Source organism: Melanerpes formicivorus, unplaced genomic scaffold (genome assembly GCF_026170545.1).
Source record: "Melanerpes formicivorus ecotype bairdi unplaced genomic scaffold, bMelFor1.0.p_v2 SCAF_6, whole genome shotgun sequence".
Taxonomy (NCBI): domain Eukaryota; kingdom Metazoa; phylum Chordata; class Aves; order Piciformes; family Picidae; genus Melanerpes; species Melanerpes formicivorus.
In genome coordinates this window covers 25,153,115-25,176,176 of record NW_027142358.1, presented here as the reverse complement: position 1 = coordinate 25,176,176, position 23,062 = coordinate 25,153,115, and the positions used below count along the sequence as shown (strand labels likewise).

Here is a 23,062-nt window from a genome sequence, read left to right as displayed (position 1 = left end):
AGCATTCCACCTCATTGGACAGGGAATCCACTGCTCTGACAGCACCTATGGGCACCCACTGCCTTTTCCACGCTCATGAAACAGCCCCTATAGATGCTTAGGTGGCTTTTGCTGATTCATCCAATACGTGCTGGAGTGGCACTGTGTAACTCTCTTCCGCTGTTTGAGACTTCAGCCTCTCCAAATTACAGATTATTGCCGTGTCTTTATGTTTTAATCAGAACTTGAAGGTTACAGTCACTGGGAAACCCATCAGCTTGGAACAGTGTGTAAGTTTTGTAACTCCAAAGGCAAACTCAGCAGGCACATATGGTTTAATAGTAAAATATTCCTGGCTTCTTTGAATTGTTTGGCTTAATAAACAGAGGGCAACAATGCAGAAGTCCTTAAGGATGGCCTGTAACTACAAATCCTCAAAAAGTCAGAACTTCTAAACTTGTAACTGATGGCACAGAAACAAACTGGTGGGAAGAAGTAATTTTAAAAGGTAAAGAAACTTAACTGCAATATAAACTTATGTGGAATCATTTCTAAATAGATGAAGCAGGATGCAGAGAAATCCTGCTGCTATATAGAATTTAATTTTGTAAATCTGAGCTACTGCTTAAGACCTGAGTAATTAAAACCTACTACATCACTTGGAAAATGTAGAGACAGCTACAGAAACTTATCCATAATTCTAAACCAGTTCAGTTTACCAAAAGTGCTGCTTAATTGTTGATTAAAAATGAACACAACAGTTTCAGTTTTAAAGGATTGCTAAAATGCATTTATTATGGAGAATTGATGTATATGCCTTTCCACAGCTGATGATGTCACTAGCTGGCTTTTTGCCTTTCTCCCAGTTCTCTCAAAACAAAACTTTTCAAGTTAGTGCCTTTGCTAGAAAAGCTTCTCCTGTGGGATGCAGTCCTTCAGAAAGATTTCCTGATGCACTGGAGGAAGTTTTCTTTTGTTTGTCCCTCCTTTTGTAAACTGTCACTGTCAGAATAGCTCATGAGCATTAGTTTGTAGCTCTTCTTCTGAGGAGAGCTCAGGCACTTTTGGGGACAAGTTTGACATTTTATGGGTGGAGCGATGTCTAATTATATACCTGGAATAGAGCTTCAATGTATTCTTTATATATCTGTAACAGTAGATGTGAGCCATACAGTGCTGACAGGATCTGCATGTTGATACTGTACCACATGCTGCTGTGGCTTGGACATTACAGTATCTGTAGATCTGTAGGCTACAAGGTCTGAATCATGAAAATAAAGTCTGATGTGTCTGGTGAAATAACTGTAGATTCATGTGGACTTCTGCTGAACTGCAGCTGCTATAAAACGTGCATGGAGTCTTGCTGAGCTGTGAAACCGCTCTTTGTGCATGACGTACAAAATTAAACAACCCAAAGCGACTATTCAATCTGATCCAAAAAATAAGCAAAGCTTTTCTACTTTGAGAGTTTTATATACTAGAACTGCAAAATTGTTGAATAATCTGTGCAGTGAGCGAGCTATGGGTACAGCCTTGAGAAACAGAAGGCCTGAGCCTTTTCTGTGGCAGACTGACTGACCATTGTAGCAGCAGGTGGTGCAAGGACAAAACTTGCAGAGAACACCAGAAGTGAGAGCGCACGCAGCAAATGTGCCAGAGCTGTCATCTTGATAGAGCAACATCAGAGAATTTCACATTCACTAGTTTGCAAATAACAGCATAAAGTCCATGCAAATGCTGTTGGTCCTCTTTCTACCTTTGCAGAAGACAGTGAATTGAAGCTTTTGACTGCTGAGCACTAAAATACTCAAACACTTCAAGATATCATGACCTCCAGATTTATGCCCTTTTGTCTTTGCTAGCTGGCAGAAGGGAACATCAGCTTGTCTATGAGAAGGCATAGTGTCCTAGAATAAATTATATGAGGACTAATTCCCTTCATATCTTGTCTGTCAAAGCCCAAAGTACTTCTACAAGCAGAAGGAATGAGTCTTAAAATGGAACTTTGTATATGGCTAGTTGGCTCTTATACCACAGTAGGATTACCAGACTGTAATTGTAAGCCTCTAGGATTTATCAGGAGTGGGAAATTCTTGGTTTTGTAGATATTAGGATGAAATGAATACAATCCTGTTAATGGCATGTGTTGAATCAGTAATTGAGAAATAAGATGGGTTGAATGTTATTCAGTAGACAATTATTAGACAAAGTTATATAAAGAGTCTGTACTGTCTTTTGGGGGTAATACTGTTCAGCCTGACTGTTCAGCCTGTGGTTATGGCTGGAAGAAGACATCTGAAGTACATTACTGGAGGGTTTAGAGCCTTAGAACATAAAATAGAAAAAGCACCTGAAGATCTGAAGCAGTAGATTTTTTACAACATGGATCTACCATGGGGGTTTTGTTGGTGGTGTTTTTTGTTTGGGTGGTTTTGTTTTGTTTTGTTTTTTGTTGGTTGGTGGGATTTTTGGGGCTTGCTTTCTTCTTTTTGAAAGAGCTCTGAGGAGAAGTAAGGCTTAATTAATGTCCTATCCTGGAGTAAGTGGGTCAGATTAGTACTTCTCTGGTGCACGCAGGGTTGCCATAGTTGCAGTTAAGCCCATAGTACATTTAGACAAGTGTCACGTGCCTAGCATGTAGCATTTATTTACTTAATTAGTTTGGAATAAGAAATTCTCCAATTCAAGGTACCTTAAGCACAGAATTATGCATGTACAAAGGTTTATTTTTGCTTTAGAGGTTAGTGCTGGAAACAGTGTTCACAGCTGCAAGATGGCAGTAAGCTTGGGGACATGCATTACAGGGCATCCTGATTAGGCACCTATAAAAGAAGCTAGTTGTGAAAGACAGGTGGAAAAATCTCAAAATTGTGTTCTGAGCAGGCATGCCATTTTAGAATAACAAATATAAAACTGAAAGCTGCTGACATTTCATTGGGCTGGAAGCAGAGAGGATAGAGGTGGGACCAGAACACCCAGAGGCGGCAGAGATCCATACACACGGAACCAGACTGAGCCTCAGGCAGTCCAAGAAAGGAAAAATAGCTGCACCAAGATGAATATCAGCAGTGCAACTGACAAGAAAGAGGCATCAATTCCACACAGAAAAACTTGCTGGCAATATGTTTTTACAGCTGTTTTGTGAAGTGACTCTGATTTTAATTAAATTCAACTGGACTAAACCAAGCTGCTTTGAGAGCAGCTCCAGTCAGTTTGCTCACAGCCGCTGTTTGTGTGCCTGTGGGGAGATTAAAGCAGTGAGAGTTTCTGCTGTAAGTATGTAAAATGGTACTGTAGTGCTGGTGATGCTTCCTAACTTGTCCAACCATTAGAACTTGATCTGAATTTTTAGGGAATATGCAAATTTATCAATGATCCAACTGTGCACTGTGGCCACACCAGTCAAGAAACATTTGCAGGATCAGAACAAGATGATGAAGTCACAGAGAGACCTAAGAAGCACAAGTCAGAGAGTGTGCCACTATTATGCTTCCTTCAGGAGCTATCAATCTCTGTCAGCAATTGATGCCACCATGGAGTGTTCCCTAACATGTATAACCAGAACCTGCTCTCCTGTGTTTCAGATATGCATCTATCATCTGAAAGGGTCTGGATAGATTCGGGTACCTTTGCCCACAAGGGTAGCTGTGGTACTTCCTCACATGGCAGTGTCTCTGGTAATGAAAGCTCATTCGAATGTCCTCTTGCCTTTGTTCTGTCATTGTTTCAGAAGAATGTAACAGCACTCAGTGTGCTTATTCTGGGCTGTTACAGAGTGCCACGAGTGTCTACAGGAGAAGGAATTTTCCAGTTTACAGCTCATCCATCTCATGGCTTAATTTTTAAACCAATAGGAGGAGTTTGCAGTATGATTCAAAATATAGGCAGTGATATGCATCTGACAGGTTGTGACTCTGTACTAAAAGTGCTGGTTGATGGGCAAATACAGATTGCTTTGCCATGTCTGCAAGGGACAGGGCAGAGAGCTGAGTCAGATCCAGACAGAGCTGATATATTCTGTAGATCACACTGGGGGAAAGAAGCTAAAAAGAAGAAAAGAGATGGTCTAATGAAGATTCTCCAGAAAGTTTGTGTGGAACTGATACACTAATGGTAGAAATGACTACTCAGTGTTTGGACTGTCAGCAAACTCATGTCCCACTGTCTCTCCAAGACTGACCAAGGGGCTTACATCCAAAGGGCTCTGACAGCAAGAAAAACTGGTGTCAGATATTTCATAGTAACTTCTTACTGGGCTGTCTGTCACAAATAGTGCCTTTAAGCTGCTGAAAGCACTATACAACACAGTAGAAATTTACTCTTGATTTAAAGGAACACAGCACATGCTTTTGAAAATCCAGTACTGCCATTAAGACATAATTGCAGGTTTCACATGGACTTTATGAAAGCCTAGTCTACTAAAGACAGTCAAAAGAAGCAGTGATATCATAATAATAATTACATTTGTGTCTTCAATTTTAATGTATAAGTACTAAAAAATGACAGAAGCCACCCCCCCCTTTTGCATACCAGTTTTATTGGATTTTTTCTGACCCAAACACACTATACAAGAGCAGAGTCTGTTATTGCCATAAATACACACAATAGCAACAATACCCATTTTATTCTTGTGACTATCACAGGTGACCTTCAATTAAACAGAGCAGGAGGTTGGTGTTTGTACAGCTTTCTCACAAACAGAAGATGTGAAGAGATAGGGAAAACTGGAAAAGGAGGGAGAAATTTCATGATGTCTGAACAAGATTTTCCACAAGACCAGGGCTTTGTCTGTGGTTGTAATCCAAGATTTAGTTCCTATTGAAAATTCTGGAACCAAAATACTAAATTTCTTTGAAAGCTTCCTTAAGGTTGCTTGCAGTCAAGTTGTAGTGAGGCAGTGATTATGCAGATCTCTCCGGAGGCCTATGCAGCACTTACTACCCACTTTGGGTTGAATCACACCAACAGTTTCTTGCTCATCCAAAGACTGAACTCATTTCTTTCTAATGAGAAGTATGGAGTAGTGTGTTAGACAAGTTTGCTTTAACAGGCTGAAGGAATAACTTCAGAAGAGAGGCTTAGCAGGGCCATAACCATTTCACTGGTTGAACACCAGTGCTGGCTCAGAAGGGATCCACTTTGTCTTTTATACTAGCCCAGTGATACTCACCTATTCCAAGGGCAGTGAGTTGCTCCATACCTTTGAACACAGCAGTGATGTCAGTGATTAGTTACTGATGGAGGAATTATATTTGAAAGTCTAGTAATTTCAACAGCAGTGGCAAATCCTGTTTCTTTTTTAGATTGTAGACTTTAATGACTTATCTAAAAGCCATTCTTTTTTTTTTGTTTTTCTGGTAGAAAAGCATTAAAAGCAATTTTTTGGATGTTTCTAGTCAAGCTAGTTCAGCAGTAATTTGCAAACCCTGTGTAAGATAGTATGAGTTGGATATTTTCTGTTCATGTCATCATGCAGTGCATCTCTTAGCATTAGCCTGCCAGGTATTGTGATTCTAACTCAGATTCTAATTTTAGAAGTGGAGACATCAGAAGGATGAAAGACACAGTAGGTCTTTTCTGTAGAAAGCACAAAAAGTAATATTGAGACATTCCTTTGGTGCCTATTTCTGTTTCACTCAGCCCAAGACATCTTTGTAATTTAACAGGGCAGCGCTCACATGAAGATTGCTGGAGTGTTACTACAGAATATTCTGGTCTCTTTAATGATTTAGATGAAATATACCAGTAATTCACGGGGCCTGATGCTGTTTCTAATGAAGTCAATGATCTCATGTCACCAATATCAATAGGGGAGGAGTCAGACTTTCCCAGAAAGTTAGGTGTAAGCATGGTAATGAAATCAGTCTTTCAGTCATCCATAGAGAGCCACAATCACTTGTACTGTCCTCACCCAGTTCCATCTAATGTCCCATCTATTTGCTTTTCAAAATGAATCAGTTGCTAAAAATACACACCAGTATTTTGCTGTTGCAGTAGGAATGGTACAGCTGAAAAATGTTACAATGTTTTCTATAAAACACAGAGATAATCCCCAGAACATGAAATAATTGATATGATAGGTGACATTAAAAAGGGGTTTGTAAAATCCCTTTTTTGTGAAAAAAAATCGTATTCAGTTGTAAAAGTGTCAGTTTCTTTAAGGTGGTGGATTCCCTGCCTGTAAATATGGAGGACACTCTGTCCTTATTTCAAATTATTATTTTTTTCCCCTTGTGCAGTATTACCCATTGGCCAATACTTTATACAATATTGGCCTTTCAATGAACTTGGTGAGCTTGCATGTAATACAAAAGAGTTAGGAGAAAGTGTCTGTTTGCAGCCAGTTTATTGTTCCCAGGATAGTAAATATTTTATTAGGTTTTCCTGCATTCTCCCTTTTGTAGGGGAAATTCTTCTTCTAAGTTGGCATATCTAAACAGTAATGTTCTACAAGAGAAGAAATGAAAGACATGAAATTAAGTGAGGAAATGAAAGAAGTCAGGGAAGGAGAGGGCCATATGAGGAGCACAAATGTCACATATCACAGTCTGTCCTGCTCAACCATGTGTGGGCCCTAGCTGGGAGTGCTCACATGGTTGAGCAGGACTTCCTTAAAGTCACCACTAATTCTGCGTGCAAGATTTGGCTCACAACAACTTTCTTTCGGGGGGCAGCACCACCAGACTTCGATGATTTGGAGAGCATGCAGAAAATACTGATATATATAGACTGAGAGTTTCCCAAACAAGTGACCTGCTATATAAGATTGTTTGTAAAAATCATTTAAAAATCAATTTGAAATAATACTAATGAGGAGTTGTGTCTAGAAAATCCAATTACTTGGTGGAGAACTATACTTGGGAATCAACAGAAACACAAGATCAGAAATCAATGCATTAAAATTAATAACCCAGAAACTGGGTTTGATTACTCAACAAAACTGCAAGGGGATGTGTACTTCCATTCATGACTTTCTTCGGGCAAGTGAAGCAAGAGGATGCTTGATTTGACATTGATGCCAAAAAAGAGTAGTGATTGAAAGGTGTGAGATTTACAGTCAGAGTTACTACTCTCAGCACCATCAGAAACTACAGATTCCAGTCTGACACTATAGCATTTCACTGTCCTGACTGCAATACATGACTAGTCCAAAACATAAAAGGGGATCTGAGAATGCTAGTTCTACTGTTTTCACTTAATTTGGGACATTCTGTGATATGCGTGATCTGCATTTCTACTATGACTCTCTCCTCCCCTCTCTTATTTCTTCGCTTAATTTGTTGTCTTTCACATCTGTCTTTCTTATTTTTACCACGAACCTGGCTTAGCAGACAAGACTAATTTTGTGATGTTGTTTCAGGTCTCTAACTAAAAGAGCACCAGTTGGCACCAACTCAGCTTGATGGTGGTACAAGTTTGCCAGATCCTGCTGTAGCTGATACAATGATGGACTTGTTTTCCTGAGATTATATGCAAGAGAGGGCACTAAGCCAAGCATGGGTTTGTACTTTTGCTCTTGTTTTCTGGGTTTTGCTCTCCCTTTTTTCAAGGCTTGTCTAATTTGTTGTTCAGATAAAACAGGTTTATACCCTAGTAGGTACAGATCTATCTAGTTCAGCTGGCTTCTTCAGAAAATACATCTCCTTAACATCTAAGAAGGCTGTTTGTAGCCATGAGTGGTACCAACTGAACAGGGTGTCAGAGGGACTGGTACAAAGAGTGGAGGTATCTCATTACATAAATCTAAAGGGAAAGGAAATACAGGTACATTACTGAATTGAAAGGCACTTTTATGTACTTTTGATTATTTGAATGTTTAATATTTTTTATTGTAATGGATTTTTTTTTTTCTCACAGTAGCTATTTCTATGCTTGATTTTAAGCAGAGCTGACATCTATACTTATCTGCCTTTGTTAACTGCTGTTATCCAGAGACAGGGTCATACACATGAATGCTTTTGACCTGGGGCTGAGATTCACACAACACATGTATTTTAAAAAGTGGATTAAGAGTCAGTCTAGTGAGTTGTGTTTTGTAACTACACAGTTTCTATTTCCAATTACACATCTGCCAAACAGATTTACATCCTTATTATCATTTAAATGGCATTGCACATCTAGAACAGAGAGCAGGATTTCATCCAGGCTACTTATAGAGAAATGCTAAAGCCCTTAAAGAGCTGAGAGACTTCACTGAGAGTCTATCTGTAAGTGCTTTTAACATAAAGAGCAAAGTAAGTCGGATTGTTTTTTGTGGCAAGCTAATTACTGTGAGTTGCACAGTCATGAGGAAAATGTACTCAGAGGTATAGTGGCTTTCCAGTCTGTTTTCTTTGATTCATGTCAGATGTCCTTTGGCCTACAGCAAATGAAACAGAAAGGGCCAGGCAGCTGGCAGGAGCCTAAGGCATCTCAGCCGAATGGTATCACAGATCAGAACCTTAAGGGTTTTAGAGTAATCAAACCCAGTCTAAATGCTTGATGTTTTGAGCATCAGAGGCTTCTGCACCTGTTATAGACAACTAGAGGTGTAAAGAATATCAGCTCTAGTCAGAATTTTAATATGACAAAACATTCAATAACTGAGTTGTCAAGATTATACTTCATGAGATACACCCCTAATAAGAATGTCTTAAAGGATAGTTGCCAGAAGAGAACAAGGAAAGGGCATTCATGGGAAGTTGACATTTGAAAACTAATTTTGTGAGCCTGCTTGCTTTCCAGGCACACTCAGATGAGTGTCAGGGATTTCTCAGTGGTGTACATGGCAGTCAGACCATGTCTGAACTTGTGGTTGTTGGATCACCTCAGCTAGCAGGCCTGGGAGAAAGTTTGGAAGACAGCAACTTCATAGTTCAGTGAGGTGTTTACAGGAGCTAACAAAAGACAAGCTTGACATGCATGGACTAGGGAACAGGAGAGCATGGTTTAGTAACAGTTGGCTAAAATATGACAGATGCATACTCCATGGAGAGGAGAGACTTTGTGCAGTGTATTACAATGGTGCAACAGGATGAACTGGCATGGCAGTCTTTGTGCCAATAAATAAAATGCAGAAATGGTCTTCGAGGGCTTTGGGGAATCAAGTTGTCTGTTTGTAGCTAGAAGCAGGAGTGACAGCAGTGGCTGATTTGAGAAATAGCTACTGTTTTACCAGCACTTTAGTGTGTCACCTTACCCTGCCCATTTGAGATCAGTTTACCAGCCCCTCCCAATGATTCTGGCACTCTTTCCCTTACCATGCCTCATCTCTCTGGAACGTCTGTCCTCAGGCCACTGAGTCACTTTCCTGCTTTAAATGTTGCTTTTTTTTAATTGTAATTTTACACTGACATTATAACAGTAAAAATGTATATGGAGATGCACTGCAAAAATTGTTTTTATAGATACTGATGAAGGTTTGAAACCCCTGTTTGTTTACAATACGACTTTACTGACAGAATTAGTTTTAAAATAAAGGACTGTTTTGTCAAAACAGAGACACAGATAATGAATTTGATAGTACCATCTTGTTAAACTCCAGTAGTGTCAGAGCCCCTCTGTCTAGCTAAGGAACAAGTGATACTCAGATAGTGTGAGCTCACGTACCAAAGGAAGGATCATGACCCAGAAATCTACCTCAGAGCAACGAAAGGAGGTACTACCCATTCTGGCTAGCCATGCAAATTGTTAACTATGCCAAACATAACTTTTTCACAAGTATGAAAGACAGAGAAAGAGAGAAAAAGAGGAAGATCCACCTTTTCTAGTAGGAAACTGAGCCCTCTAAATAATTTCAGATAAATCACTTTGTAATCAAAAACGTTTACAACTACTTTTCCAGGCCACATTCAAGCCAGTGGTTCTGCTTATACAGTTGTCAGTCTCCAGAACCATCTAATTTCCAAACAGCCAAAATATTAATTAAAGCAATAGAAGGTGCCTTTGAAAATGCTTTTTAAATGTTTCACTTTTTCTTTTTCCTTTTAGAAAAGAAGGAATATTGGAAGACTCCAAACTGTTACACTCTGAAAGAAAATGCTAATATAATGGTAAGTATTTTTAATTTAATCTGATTAGTAAAGGCCTTTTAAAGCACAACAATATGGTTTTGGCATGCTTAACTGGTAGTGTGGGGCTGTGGAACCTCTATATTTGAACTTCTTTTTAGACATAATGCTCTTAAAGTATATGCTTAATATTAAATCAGGACAACATGGTAAAACATTGATTTCATAAAGGTATATTTACTAGCTTGAAAATTCAAATAGAGGAGAGGAAGGTCTACTCTATGCTTTCATTAAATAGTTATAAGATATACTTTCAATTTTCTTACACATTTGTTGAAAAGGTAAGGAGTTATCCATAACCCTTGGGTACTGTACATGAAAACTCTTCCTCCTGAACAGAGCAGATTTGTTTTGTTGTGCACTGAGCTGTTGAAGAGGATTTAAAGTGTTTGAGTGAATAGAGAAGCTGAAGTGGGGGCTGGAGCAGGGAGCCAGCACTGCTGATATCATGCTGTGATGGATTTAGTTTATATGAAATGCATTTCAGATTGCTGACTGTACTGCATGAGAGGAGTACAAACATGTATTTTTTCATACTTGACAAACTCAGTTGTGGGGTTTGAGACTTGGCTAGTTTTAATCGGTATTAGTTCCATTGACTTTCACTGAGAAACAATTTACCTGTTTGAAGGTCTGACCTAGATGAAAGGGAAGCAGGGAAAATTAGGAGTTTGACTTACTGGCTGGGGAGGGCCAAGAAGTCAGTAGGAAGAACTTCCAGAGTTTTCCCAGATTTAGTGAAGATAATGAAGTTTAAAATTTAAGAACCAATGAATAATTTGATTGTCAAGAAGAAGGCCTCTAATACCAGTCTCTGCCTTGCAAATATACCTACTTTTGTGCATTCCCATAGGATCCTTGTAACACTGAAACTATCAAGGAGGGGTAACAGTGCTCCAAGCAGCCTTGCTTCCTTTCCCAGTTTTGAAAAATTTAGGAAAGAAGCTATTTACATACTAATCCTGAAATACTTCTTCTCTATTTATGTGGTGCAAGACCTGTGGCTCTTTTTCACAGTTGTGAGGAACACTCTGGTCTAGATCCTGAGATGCAGCCAAGTACTTACATTGGAAAATATGTGATGAATAATATTATTAGTTTTGGGGTTTGTTCTTTTTATGTTGGTCACTGTATGTCCAAAGAAATAATGGCAGAGGCAAGCATGGTATTTGAATATTTAATTTCTCAAATGTTAAATATATTGTAACTTTCCTGAAATATAACTACAAACATAATTTGGTAATTCTTGAGCTTGCAAATCTCACTTCAAAATATGTACATGTAAAGTGTATTTAAAAATATTGTAATTCTATTTGTCAGATGGCATTTCTTTCAACTTGCTGTGGCTTTGTCAGAAAACATCAGCAAAGCTACAATAACAACAGTATCTGTTTTGTGCTTCTTTGGGCAAATAATGAGTTCTGCGTCCGGTCAAAATTAGGCGTAAAATTAACAGTGTGGGCAGTTTTCAAGTGAAGGCTTTAATATGGTATGTATTGCTATTAACTCCTCTAACCTAAATCTTAGCCAAAAGATAACAACTTTGATAAATTTGACTTGAAAATCTGCAGACATTGTAGTGCTAAAGCCTAGATTCCTGAGATCATTGCTGATGTAACTCACTGGAAATTATAACTATTTGCAATGGTTATAAACAAAACACTTTGAGGTTCACATCCATTATAATTCTGCAGGGAAGCCAGGGGGATTATTATCACTATGAACAGACTGGTTTAGTGCTTATGGTTATTATTATAAACTCAGAAGATAAAACAAACAAGTTTGTAATGGTGATGAGCTATTTAGAGGCTCAAACTTGAGCAAGAGTTCAGGAAAATACAGATCACACGTCAGGAAAAGTGATTTTTAATCCTAATGCTGTTTGTTACGAAGCGACCACTTGGCCATAAGGCCAAATAAGCTTTGTTTTATTTTATTAAAAATATCCCCACATGCTACTCAAAGCAATGTAATTTGTAATGTTGATACTGTCTGTTAATGAGTCAATTTGCCTAGCTGAGTTTGTTACAAGCTTGTTTGTACTGACTTGTTTGTGCTTGCAATGATTTGATGGCATTGAGCGCAAGATTTTTTCACAAGTCTACTGGCAAAAAAATATTATGGGAGTGTTTTCTGATGAAACCAGAGTTTCAAGCTGACTTTCCTGCTGGGAATCTGTCTGATTTTGGATGTCTCCACTGGGTCATGGGGTGAACAGAATCTGCTATGTCTTGGTTGGATATTGTGGAAATGCTGTTACTCTTCCTGAGTCAGTCTCAGGAACAGTATCTCTTGATTCTCAGGGATCCAACCCCTAAGACTCCTCTCAGATTTATGTTTGTGTGTTTAACAGTAATTTTGCTGCTCTAGAACACTGTGCAGAAGCTGGAAATAGCCCTGTGTTCTTTTATGGAAGTAAATGCATGCCTGTTAAGTGGGGACTATCCAGTATCCCTCAAACAATAATTTCTGATTGGGATCAGTGATCCTGTTTCGTGGTGTCCTAGTGGCTTGCTGACATCAGTAACGAGAAAGCCTTTATCAGTTGGACGTAGGTGATGAATCATTGCTATCTCCCTCCGTATCCAAGAATAAAAAGCCAGCTGCATGCATTGGAGGCTTGGCACAGGTGTCTGCACTACTGTTTCTGCTTCCAAATGCTTTGCCATCCCATTTACAAGCTTGATGTTTTAAATGGTAACAATTATTTTTTGTATGCTGCTAGACAAAATAAACAAAGAAACATCATCCCATAAACATTGCCTCAAGATTTTCTGGAAATAAGAGCCTCTAAAGCAGTCCTATTAAAAAACCATCAAGACGACTGCCAGCATTTTGCACAATGCCACTGTCTCTAAACAGACACAAATGATGACAAGTTTGTGGCAATTTTTCATCCCTAAATGGGTGGTCAGTAACTATTGGTACAGGAGATCTTCAGGAATACAAGGAGTCAATAGGCTTCTCTACATAGGGATTGCATGTAGATAGCTGCAGTGACACTCCATTTTTCACAGTTAGGATTTGCTTACTCATCTCATGCAGCTCACTTTCCTTCTGTCTCCAAAGTCAAAACTTTTAAATTTAATTTAATTTAAGTACTTATTCTAATGCAAAGACTTAACACCACAGGAAATTCAGAGTTACAGTCCTCCAAGCTCTGACTGCTCGCATATAATTTCTGTGGAGCTCCTTAACAACTTCTGCAAGAGAGATCTAATTTTGCATCTGTCCAAGAGTCTTTGTCCACTGGGGCTATTTAATCCTCTTTTTGAGTAGAGATGTTCTGTGCTGTAGTTGATATAAATGGCACAGATTCACACCACATTTCAATCCATGCTATACCAAATATCTATCAGTTGCTCAGTGCACCAAAATAGATCTCAAAGTATCATGCCCCTCTGTGTTTCAGTAATACCTACAAAATCCTGAGTCTTATTCTGAATTAAATCACAAAAGCTGCAGTCCAATCATCTTTACTAAACAGAAATATCTGTCTTGCAAAATAGTCCCATGTTTTTGAGTGATAACTAATAGCAGAAACAGCTGGATGTAGTTTGAACATGCTGGTCACAGTTTACACCTCAGAGTTGTTTTCTTCCCAGCTTGTCCTGAGAGTTAAGGCACAGGGCCACAGGCTGTCACACCTAGCTGATGGCAGAGTCCTCTGCTTCCTAAAGATGCATGCTAGCAATCAACCCTACCATCCATTTCATGTCACACCTATTGTGCCCTTTGACATTCCAGTATTTCCTTACAGTTGTTCTTTTTTTTTTTTCCTTTTTTTTTCCTGCTCACCTACAATCATTATTCTGGTCTAGGACTTTTTCCTTCGCTATCTCTGTTCCCATATCTGAACACATCCATGCCTATCTTCCTACTGCCAGAAAGATTTTTTTTTTCTCTGAACTCTTACTTTTTGTAAATCCAAGGACTTAATCACCTAAGAAATGGAGTGGAGAGAAAGCTATCAGGAAAACAACAGTCTAGTTCAGCAGAGATGGAGCTTTACTGTGGCGTTTCTGGGTTTGGTACCAGCATTATTTTTTCCTCCATTCCCAGTTCTTTCCCTTAACAACAAACTTAATTCTGTGAATTAAATGCCAGCTCCCAGCACACCTCTAAGAAACAAGACCATCCATGACATTTTCACAGTTAATTTTCCCCTCTGCTTTCTCCCAATCACCCCTGAGAGAACAGATCCCTCCACCCAACCTGTTTACAGGAGCACCTTACTCTTTCTCAGTTAGATCCCCGTGTGCTTGGCGTAAGAAATGCCACTAAACAATCCAACAGGTAAATTTGTAAAGAAGCCAAGGGTGCTCACCATGAAGTGTGACCAGCCTGTGTGTAAGCCTCAGTTCTGGTCCTCTCCTGTGCTGCTTTGTTCTCCTCTGTCCATGCTGCTACCTTTCTGCCTGCTCTTTACGAAATAGTAAGGAGGCTAATTTTAGGGCGCTTCATCATCCTGCCATGCAAAGACACAGTGTCATGTCAGAATCAGCAGCATGTGGCACCACTTGGAGCTGCTATTTTATAAGCTGAGGTTCAACATGTTCTCAAAGTGGTCTCTGCAGGGCATAAATGGCTCAGGTATTGATCTTGTATTCCTGTAGGACTGCACCTTTAAAATCAAAGATTTGTTTCAGCCTGAGCGAAAGCCCAGTTTAATGACATAGGAACTGGTCTCAGTATTCAACACAAGTCAAAAACCTCAAGAGATTACATGGGAATTTCCTGCTGTTCAGTTAGCACCTGGCCTGCTGATCTATTTGTAACAGAAGAAATCAGGTAATAGTGTGAAACATCACCACAGTGGGAGGATAAGGGACCATGTGTGAGGAGCAGCTGCACTCTCAACCCTCTGTGTAGGATAGTATCATAGTATCAGTCAGGGTTGGAAGGGACCACAAGGATCATCTGGTTCCAACCCCCCTGCCATGGGCAGGGACACCCCACACTAGATCAGGCTGGCCAGAGCTCAGACATGTTCAGATATTCAGACATGTTCAGTGTCTTCAACCCTAACCTGCAGGTGCTGTAACCTGGTCACTCTGGGTGCCAGCTACAATTTGTGTGGGCTTGAGGATACTGGATCCACAGGAGCTTGTGAGCACAAAAGCTTCATACCTAAAGCAAAGGTCAGCTTGTTTCCTTCGTTGTAGTCTTTCTGTCCAGGATTCATCCTTGTCCTTGCTGCTTTTCCATTTTCTTCACTTCTGCCATCCTATGAGTAGCATTCTTTTGGCTATTCCAGTCATATTTTTTGGCCTGAAGGGACGAGAATGGGATGTTGAAGGTTTTTGGGTTTGCTTATACGTAAAAAGCTTCCTTAATGAGGTGCCTCAAATCAGACACTAAGCAATTTAGTATTTATACAGCGATTTACTTTCACAAATGGGTCAAAGCCAGTTAATTTTTTTTTCAACATATCTCCGTCAGTTAATAAATAACTGGCAATCCATTTGCATATGAGCTAACCAGAATCATGCAGGGTGGACAGACAGAATTGGAACAAGCTCAGCTATCAAGCTGCAAAGCATGTAAAACCTGTACTCTGTGAGTTATGTCTGTCTGTCTACACAGGCACTTTCTTTAATTACTAACATCCAAATATTGATACTGTCAAGAATGTAAGGATAAAATATCACACTGAAATAGCATAAAAGGGTCTGACCACACCTTATTTGTAAGGCTATTTGCATTTTAAAGCCTTTCCTTTGTCTTAATGGAGACTATTCCACAAAGGCTTCACACCATGCTTAGTAATTTCTCACAGCAAAATGCTGACATCTCTAATTTCATGTTACCAGCTGTTCTGGACACCCACTTTTATTTTCTCTAGTCTGTGACACATCAAGCTATAAAACAAAGGGGTTTGAAATGAGGAATTCATGTTGATAAAGAATGTACTGACTGTTGCCAGGAGAAAATGGAGGCAGAGAGCAGAGTCAGTCCTGGTTATGAGCTACACAGAAAGTTTCATGCTGTAACACTGTAGCCTTCAAAAACATATATATTAACTGAGAGATGCTTGCCAGTAAGAAAGCATAAGGTATACATTAGTTAACAGCAGATGATTTTTTTCATTTTTATATTAATTGGGGTACAATTTAAAAGCCACCATTGTGCAGACAGCAATCACCAGGCAGTAGCCAAGCATTGCAATTTTAATAATGGCAGGACAACTGAAAATAGTTTCCTATTAGTTGTGACCATATAGTTGTGACCATCCCTAAGAAGACCACAACTGTAACAGAAAACCCTTTGTCCTAAGGCACTTGGAAGGAAAAAAATCCCTTCCCTGAGGTTAACCAGATGGATACTCCTTGTCCTCACTGGATTTTGCATCACTGCAAAATACTGGGGTTGTTTACAATGCTAGAATGAACATTTGAACTTTGAGATGCAAGTTTGCTCAGGCACAGTTCTCTTGATCGCTAGGCACAGTTCTCTTGATTGCTGCACCTACAGAGCCACGTTTTGGCAGATGTGATGGAGAATTGGTTTTACTGAGTGTCAGGGAGTCCAAGCAGTGATTTGGTACAAAAGCAGGTACTCTCTTTCTCCTGCCTCCTGTGTGCCTTCAGCCCCATGACGGAAAGGGCTTTCTCAAGGCATTAAAACAAGTAGGATATGGTTTCTCTAGCACAGAAAAGAAAATCTGCTAAAATAGGTAACAAGTGGACTAAAAATATGGTTTATACTTTGCTTGAAGTCATGTTTGAATTATTTAACTTACAGTAATCTGATTTTAGGACTAAGATAATTCCTCTAAATAAGATAGCTATGTCTGTTACACAAGGAAGTTGGACTTTTTGCAGTGTTGGATGTTGTTTCCTGCTTTTTATATTTTTTATTTAATGCTTTAGGCCAGCTACACCAAAATACCCAAAATACTTTTCTTTTTTTTCCTACACAAAAATTGTACAGGGCATGTAGTGTTCCCTTCAAGTACATGCACATATCCCCACATGCTGGTCAGAGGACACATTGCACAATGGACGATTCACATCTACTTCATGAACAGAATGGTTTCCTCCCTTTGCTATGTGTAACAGCCACTACTAACCTTTCATTCTCACATGCGGAATGGGAAAAGGCAAACCCCTCACATCTGGCCTTTAAACAACGAACCTGTGTGTTGCTATCCTGAAAAGCATTGCATCATATAGCCTTTGCCAGCCACGCAGCCATCTCATCATCTCTGTGCATGAATTTCTTATTTCTGGTTTGGATCTTTAATGGTCAACTTACAACCGTAAGTCCTGAGGAGCCCTGCACAATCTTACCTATTAAGGTGCACAAAGAGGCATTTATGGCTGGGCCAAGACATGCCATTTATGGGGTTTCCTTAAATGCTGTCTTTTACAGGGCAAAATCGTACCAAACACAGCACCTTTCTTACCCATAGTTGGCAAAATCACTTGCTGTGAAGCACATCAGGGCCTGGCCTTACTTCCTGACCTAGGTAGATGGCAGAGCTGCTACAATGACCCTGCTAAATGAGGAACTGCATTTGGATTCCTAACCACTTACATAAATTGCAATGGATTTTCCTCCCAGCACTGAGCAAAATCCTTAGGAAAGGCAAAAAATGTGTTTAGCATGTAAACTTCTCTTTAGTTGTTCAACTAGAGAGAAATGTGCAATGAGACAAATGGTTTAACGTGCCTGCCTTGGGATGCTCTGAGAGAAACCTGTAACTGGAATGTAGAATTCTGAAGATTCCAGAAGACTCTTAGGCCGCCCTGCTCCTGAGCCAGGGGAGCCAGCGGCAGGGCCGGTGCTGACACTGCTGCCTGCCGCCGCTGCCACACCGCCAGGATCACCCTCAGGGAAGGAGCCCCTTGGGTCAGAAGTTAATGACAGGTAATTGGAGTATGAAGAACAGTGCGTTCCTGCTTCTGCCTGGTGGATCCAGTTCCTTCCCGCTCACGTATCTCATTTTTTTCGTGCCCTCGGAGATCAAACAGAAGCTTCTGCAGATCTCTGCAGACAGATAAGGTACAGCAGTATGCTTGCGAGGTCTGAGCCACAGCACAAAGATGAACAATGTCATCACAAAGACCTCTTCCCAGCCAACGTGGAGGGAACGGACCAGAACATATTGACTTTTTTTTTAACTCTTCAATTTAAAACAGTTCTGCAGTACTGCAATTTAAAGCTGCTGTATTTTATGTGTCACCAAGCCACAGATCCGTCCAGCTGCAGTCAGCACCTCTGGGTGGGTACCTGAGCTGAGCGCACTCTCCTGCACCCAGTTCTGCTCCCTCCAGGCGGTGCGGGGAGACGTAGGCACCGCTCCACCACCCGTCACCTCACGGCCAGCCTTCTGTATTTTCCTTCTCTTATCAGCTTCTCGCTCAGCCTCAACAGCCCAGAGTCGGGAACTGAAGCCATACGACGACTCCGACCGTAACCTCCCTCCCAGCCTTGCTGGGGGTCTGAGTAGCGCCCCCACCCCAGAGCACCCCCGTCCCCCGCGGTCAGCTGGACCCGAGAACGGCACGGCCTACACGCGGGCCACTGAACGCCGCCACCGACAGCCCGGCCGCCGAGTTCCACGCTGACGTCACGCCGCGCCGCCGTTGCGTCACCGCTCCTGGCCACGAGGCAGGGAAGGGTGCGCGGCGGTCCCGCCCGCGGAGTCCGCGCCTGCGCAGGAGTGGCGGCCGGGCCCTGTCACCGCGCCGGGACTGCTCACGCTTTCGCGGTGCCCGGTGGATGCCTGCAGCGGGCGGGCCGGGCTTGGGCGCGGCCTGGCGGCGCCGGGTGGAACGGATCGGACGTCTCGCTGCTGCCGTTGGCGGTGAGTCTTGCTGCCGGACTTCTTCGGCCCCGGGCGCTGCCTCACCTTCGGCTTCGTGAGGCGAACGGGAAAGTGGACGGAGCCGCTCTCGGCCCGCACGGCGGGAGCGGTGGGACGACAGGAGCGATAGGACGGCGGCAGTAGGAGCGAGGCGGAAGGAGTGGCGGTGCCCGCGGGGTGAGGGCGCAGTCACGGGAGCGACCAGTGGGCTGGGGCGGTTAGGACCGTTACGGGCGACGGCGCTGAGCAGCTGCGGGGCGCTGAGGGGAGCTCGGCCCCTGGCGCCGCCCCCTTCGAAAGGAGCGGAGGCCCTGCTCCGGCCGCCGCCAGCCGGTTCTACTCCGCTGGCGCCGCTCCTGCCGTGCTCGGCGGAGCGCCGGGTGAGCTCTCCGCTGGCCGGGGAACCTGTGCCCTGAGAAGGGGAGAGCCGTTCAGCCCGTATTGCAGGGGCTGTATGTCGGTAACGGCAGGCGGTGTCCCGCTTGAAAGGGCAGGTGGAGCGTGCGGTACATGCAGCCCTGGCAGCCCTCGGCCGGGTCGCTTTAGGAGCACTTCAGTGCCCGGGCACGGTGAGAGCGATGACACAGCCAGCGGGAAGCGTCCAGACCCTTCCTGCAGCGCCGTTACTCGCGCTCTGCTGATAGAAATTGAGTTGGATGGTTCCGCTCGCTTCCTCTGTTTGCTGGTAGAGAATGAGTTGGGTGGTTTCTCTTGCCTGCTGTGTGCGGTGTCGGCATTGGGCGGCTTTTGACGTCACGCGTGGTAGTCTCCAGCAGTTGACAGCGTGACTTGGCTTCATGACTCCACAGAAGGATAAAACACTGCTGTGCTTTGAGAGCAAAGTACAAAACTTATTTGGCTACTGACTCTTAAAAGAAACAAGCAAAAGAAAGCCCGCACCGTCTATGGAAATACTTACCTGTTTCAACAGAAAAGAGAACTTTTCTTAGTCCACTGGAGATGGAGATAAACCTTGATGGTGGAAACCTTGATGCAGTAAAATCATGGATCTCTTCTACCTTCTTGTGTTGCAGGTTGAAGCTTGCATTGCAGTTACTACAGATGTGTGACATTTGCGGTGGTGTAGTAATGTCTTAGCCGAAGATGTCTTCATTTTGATGTCCCTTTCTGAACGTGGTAGGGTATAGCTAGTGATAGCTAGGGAAATAATTGATCGTGGGTCATCTCCTGAGACAGATGAAAAGAAAGCAGTATTTTTTTTTAATGAGGCCACAAAAACATCTTGCTTACTGCTTTTTGACTTTTGCCGAGAAATGTAGTCATGGTGTTGTGCTAGCAAGCAAGAATTTTGCCCTTCCTTGGTTTGTGTAATGCTGAAGTGCTTACTGACAGCTGGTTTCTTTGAGCAGTTTTATATTTAGATGGTTTATACATGTTATGACTCTGCAGAATGTAAGACAATGCATGTACAGTGCATTGTATTCCACCTGCTGTCAATCACGCCTTCCAACTAATGGTCACAGATGAAAATTTCTAGCAATTGTGCTTTTCAAGTTGCTCGGAAAGTATGGGGAAACTTAGTGTTGTGAAAGATAGTAGAATAGTGTAAACACTGGCATAGATTCTTTATTGTCTGCCATACTGAAAAGGAAAGAGGAAGGTTACTTTGGGCTCTTTCCATATAGGTACAGAGTCTGTCAGCACAAATGCTGGTAATAGTGATTTAGGGCTGGGAGTTTGTACGTGTGATCTCCTGTTACTGCACAGTAATTACGAAGCTGTAGCCTGTGTGATTGCAGTGCAATACTAGGAGCTTGAGCTTCAGCTGTGTACTTTAAATTGCAACTTCAGTTGACTCATAGTTGTTTAAATGCAATGATTGACACATCATACTATGTGTTGTATAACTGAGCTGACCGATTTTTTCCAAGCTTTGAGTCAAGTGTTGGTTTTGGGGATGGTCTTGAGGCTATACGCAGTGCTTTCAGGAGTCATGCAGCTCCAGATCTTTCCCTCTTCCCCATAGTTTAGGTGTTCAAGAGGGGATTGGACGTGGCCCTTGGTCCCATGGTTTGGTAGTCATGGGTCTTGGGTCACAGGTTGGACTTGATGATCTTTGAGGTCTTTTCCAACCTTACTGATTCTATGATTCCTTGTATGAAGAAACTAGCCTGTTCTGTCTCCTTAAATGATATTTGAGGTAATTTCTGTTGGCTAGAGGTGGTTGTGACTATTTCTGTAGGTCTGGATTAGGGATTGGAGAAGTTTTACAAAGAGTGATAGTTTGAAGTTTTTGAAACAAAATTTTATAAAACCAGGATCCTACACATCTTAAAAATCGTATCTGAAAAGGGAAGGAAAGCATTTTACTGCAGCTAATGTAAACAATGTCCAAACCCAGTACATCATGCTCTGTGAAATTTTTCTGTTTCAGTACATTGGTGTAGGGAAAGTGAACTTGTGGATTACATGCTAGGTAACATGAATGTTCAGTACAAAATTGAAAAGCTGTACTTCCCCCCTCCCTTTCATTTTTTAACAGCTACACAGAAAGGATATTCTGGAAAAGTGAAGTTGGAAGATCTCTGTGACCAAGAGAAGTATAAACATGTTGTGCTGGGGAAATGCATCTTTTGGACAGCTTGGATTGGGTGGAATTGATGAAGAGATTGTTTTAGAACCCAGAAGAAGTGACTTTTTCTTAAATAAAAGGATCAGAGATGTAGGATGTGGACTGAGACATACTGTTTTTGTCCTGGATGATGGGACTGTTTACACATGTGGATGCAATGACCTAGGACAACTGGGACATGAAAAAGCCAGGAAAAGACCTGGTAAGTTTAGAAGTAATCACTTGTGGAGAGTATGTGTGATTGTGCATGCTGCTGCCTTTTTTTTTTTTTCTCCCATTATGTTAAGTTTGTAAAGTTAAGCTTTCCAGTGTCTGTGTGTTTTGAACAGTGTACACAGCTCTTCCAGGAATAGGCATATTTTTAACTCAAAACATTCCTTTGCTTGGGTCACATTTTGTGACAGTTGGAAACAGCCAACTGTGAAACATGGGTGCCCCCCACATATTGTCCTGCTGTGCAGCTGGACAGTGCCACTATTTTTATTTTCAGCATGAAATCACTTTATCTAGGGCCAGGGAGACTCAGTGAATGCTTTTAATCTCAAGGGAGGGTGACCTGCTTCAATACATAGTTTAGCATTATACTATATGTATGGTTTAGCTGCTGCAGCACGATAGGAATGAGTATTTGGCACACCATTTGGTGTGTGGTTCTAATTATCTAATATGTGACACAGAGCAGGTCTGATTAAAGCAATGTTCTACTTTCCATTTTTTTAAGAACTAAAAATAAATCTTTTGATAAAAGACATGAACGTGCAGTGCTGCAGGAAGAGGATTTGGAGAAGCCTAAGGGTTGCAATGTAAAACTTCCTTGGGCTTTTTTTCTTTCCTTGTCTATGTTCTATGTGTGTTTCTGCTTCTTGCTAGTGCAGTACTATAGCAGAGGTGGATAAACATCTTGCAGGGACTGCAGAGGAGGAGTGTGCACATGGGCTCTGTTCAGAACTGTCCATGTGAGTCAGCTGTGTGCTACTGAGGTACGAAGCAGTGCTTCTGACAGTGCTCACAGCGTAACGTAAGCAAACGGAAAAGGCTTAGGAAGAGTTTATTCTCGTCGTGGCTTTAGCAATTGTAGTAGCTCCTTGGCATAGTCATTGATACAAATATTTCAAATGGAAGTAGAGCCTTATGCAGTGTTTTATTAGATCTTTACTCAAGAATTTCACATTTGGTGCCAAATAAAGATTTTTGGGTTTTTTTTTTGTCTAGTTGATGTGTAACCTTTTAAAACTGATCTGGACTTCTATGGGGAAACAGTAAATGGATGTTAAAACTGATAAACTTTAATCCTGTGCAAACATCTACTTCATGAATGTGAATAGAAACTCAGTTTGTCAAACTTAATCTGAATGCTTGTTACTCACTTTGGAGATGATGCTGAATTGTCTTTTAAATCTAGAAGTCTAAAACAATATCAGATACTATTTTTTTTTTTTAAGCAGCTTACTATAAATCTTTTTTTCTTACTATTACGTTTTAAGTATGCTCAGACACAGCAGTCACGATGATTGCATTGTCCTCCCTAACTTTTCTTTCATCTGTAGATTACTGATGGTACTGTTGAGTGTTCTAATGTGAAATTAATGCCCTGTGGTAACTTGTACAGCCTACAAAGGCACAGTATCT

General features: G+C 41.4%; 2 protein-coding genes across 6 annotated transcripts in view; one reads left to right on the top strand and one right to left on the bottom strand.

Moving 5' to 3' along the window:
* Window positions 1-18,500, bottom strand: part of MYPN (myopalladin) — a 78,433-nt gene extending 59,933 nt beyond the window's left edge. Inside the window, exons 1-3 of the mRNA XM_068140132.1 lie at window positions 17,703-18,500; window positions 15,159-15,299; window positions 14,356-14,652 (exon numbers count right to left, since the gene is read on the bottom strand). The gene's annotated coding sequence lies outside the window, so the exon portion shown is untranslated. The remainder of the gene's footprint in view (window positions 1-14,355; window positions 14,653-15,158; window positions 15,300-17,702) is intronic.
* The window catches only part of HERC4 (HECT and RLD domain containing E3 ubiquitin protein ligase 4), a 42,274-nt gene continuing 29,160 nt past the window's right edge, over window positions 9,949-23,062 (top strand). For 2 of the 5 annotated variants that reach the window (XM_068140138.1, XM_068140134.1), the window contains exons 1-2: window positions 18,688-18,840; window positions 21,344-21,635. In XM_068140138.1, coding sequence (XP_067996239.1) covers window positions 21,410-21,635 — 226 coding nt within the window. In that variant the 5' untranslated portion in view covers window positions 18,688-18,840; window positions 21,344-21,409. The other 3 variants (XM_068140136.1, XM_068140135.1, XM_068140137.1) reach the window with 3 other exon arrangements.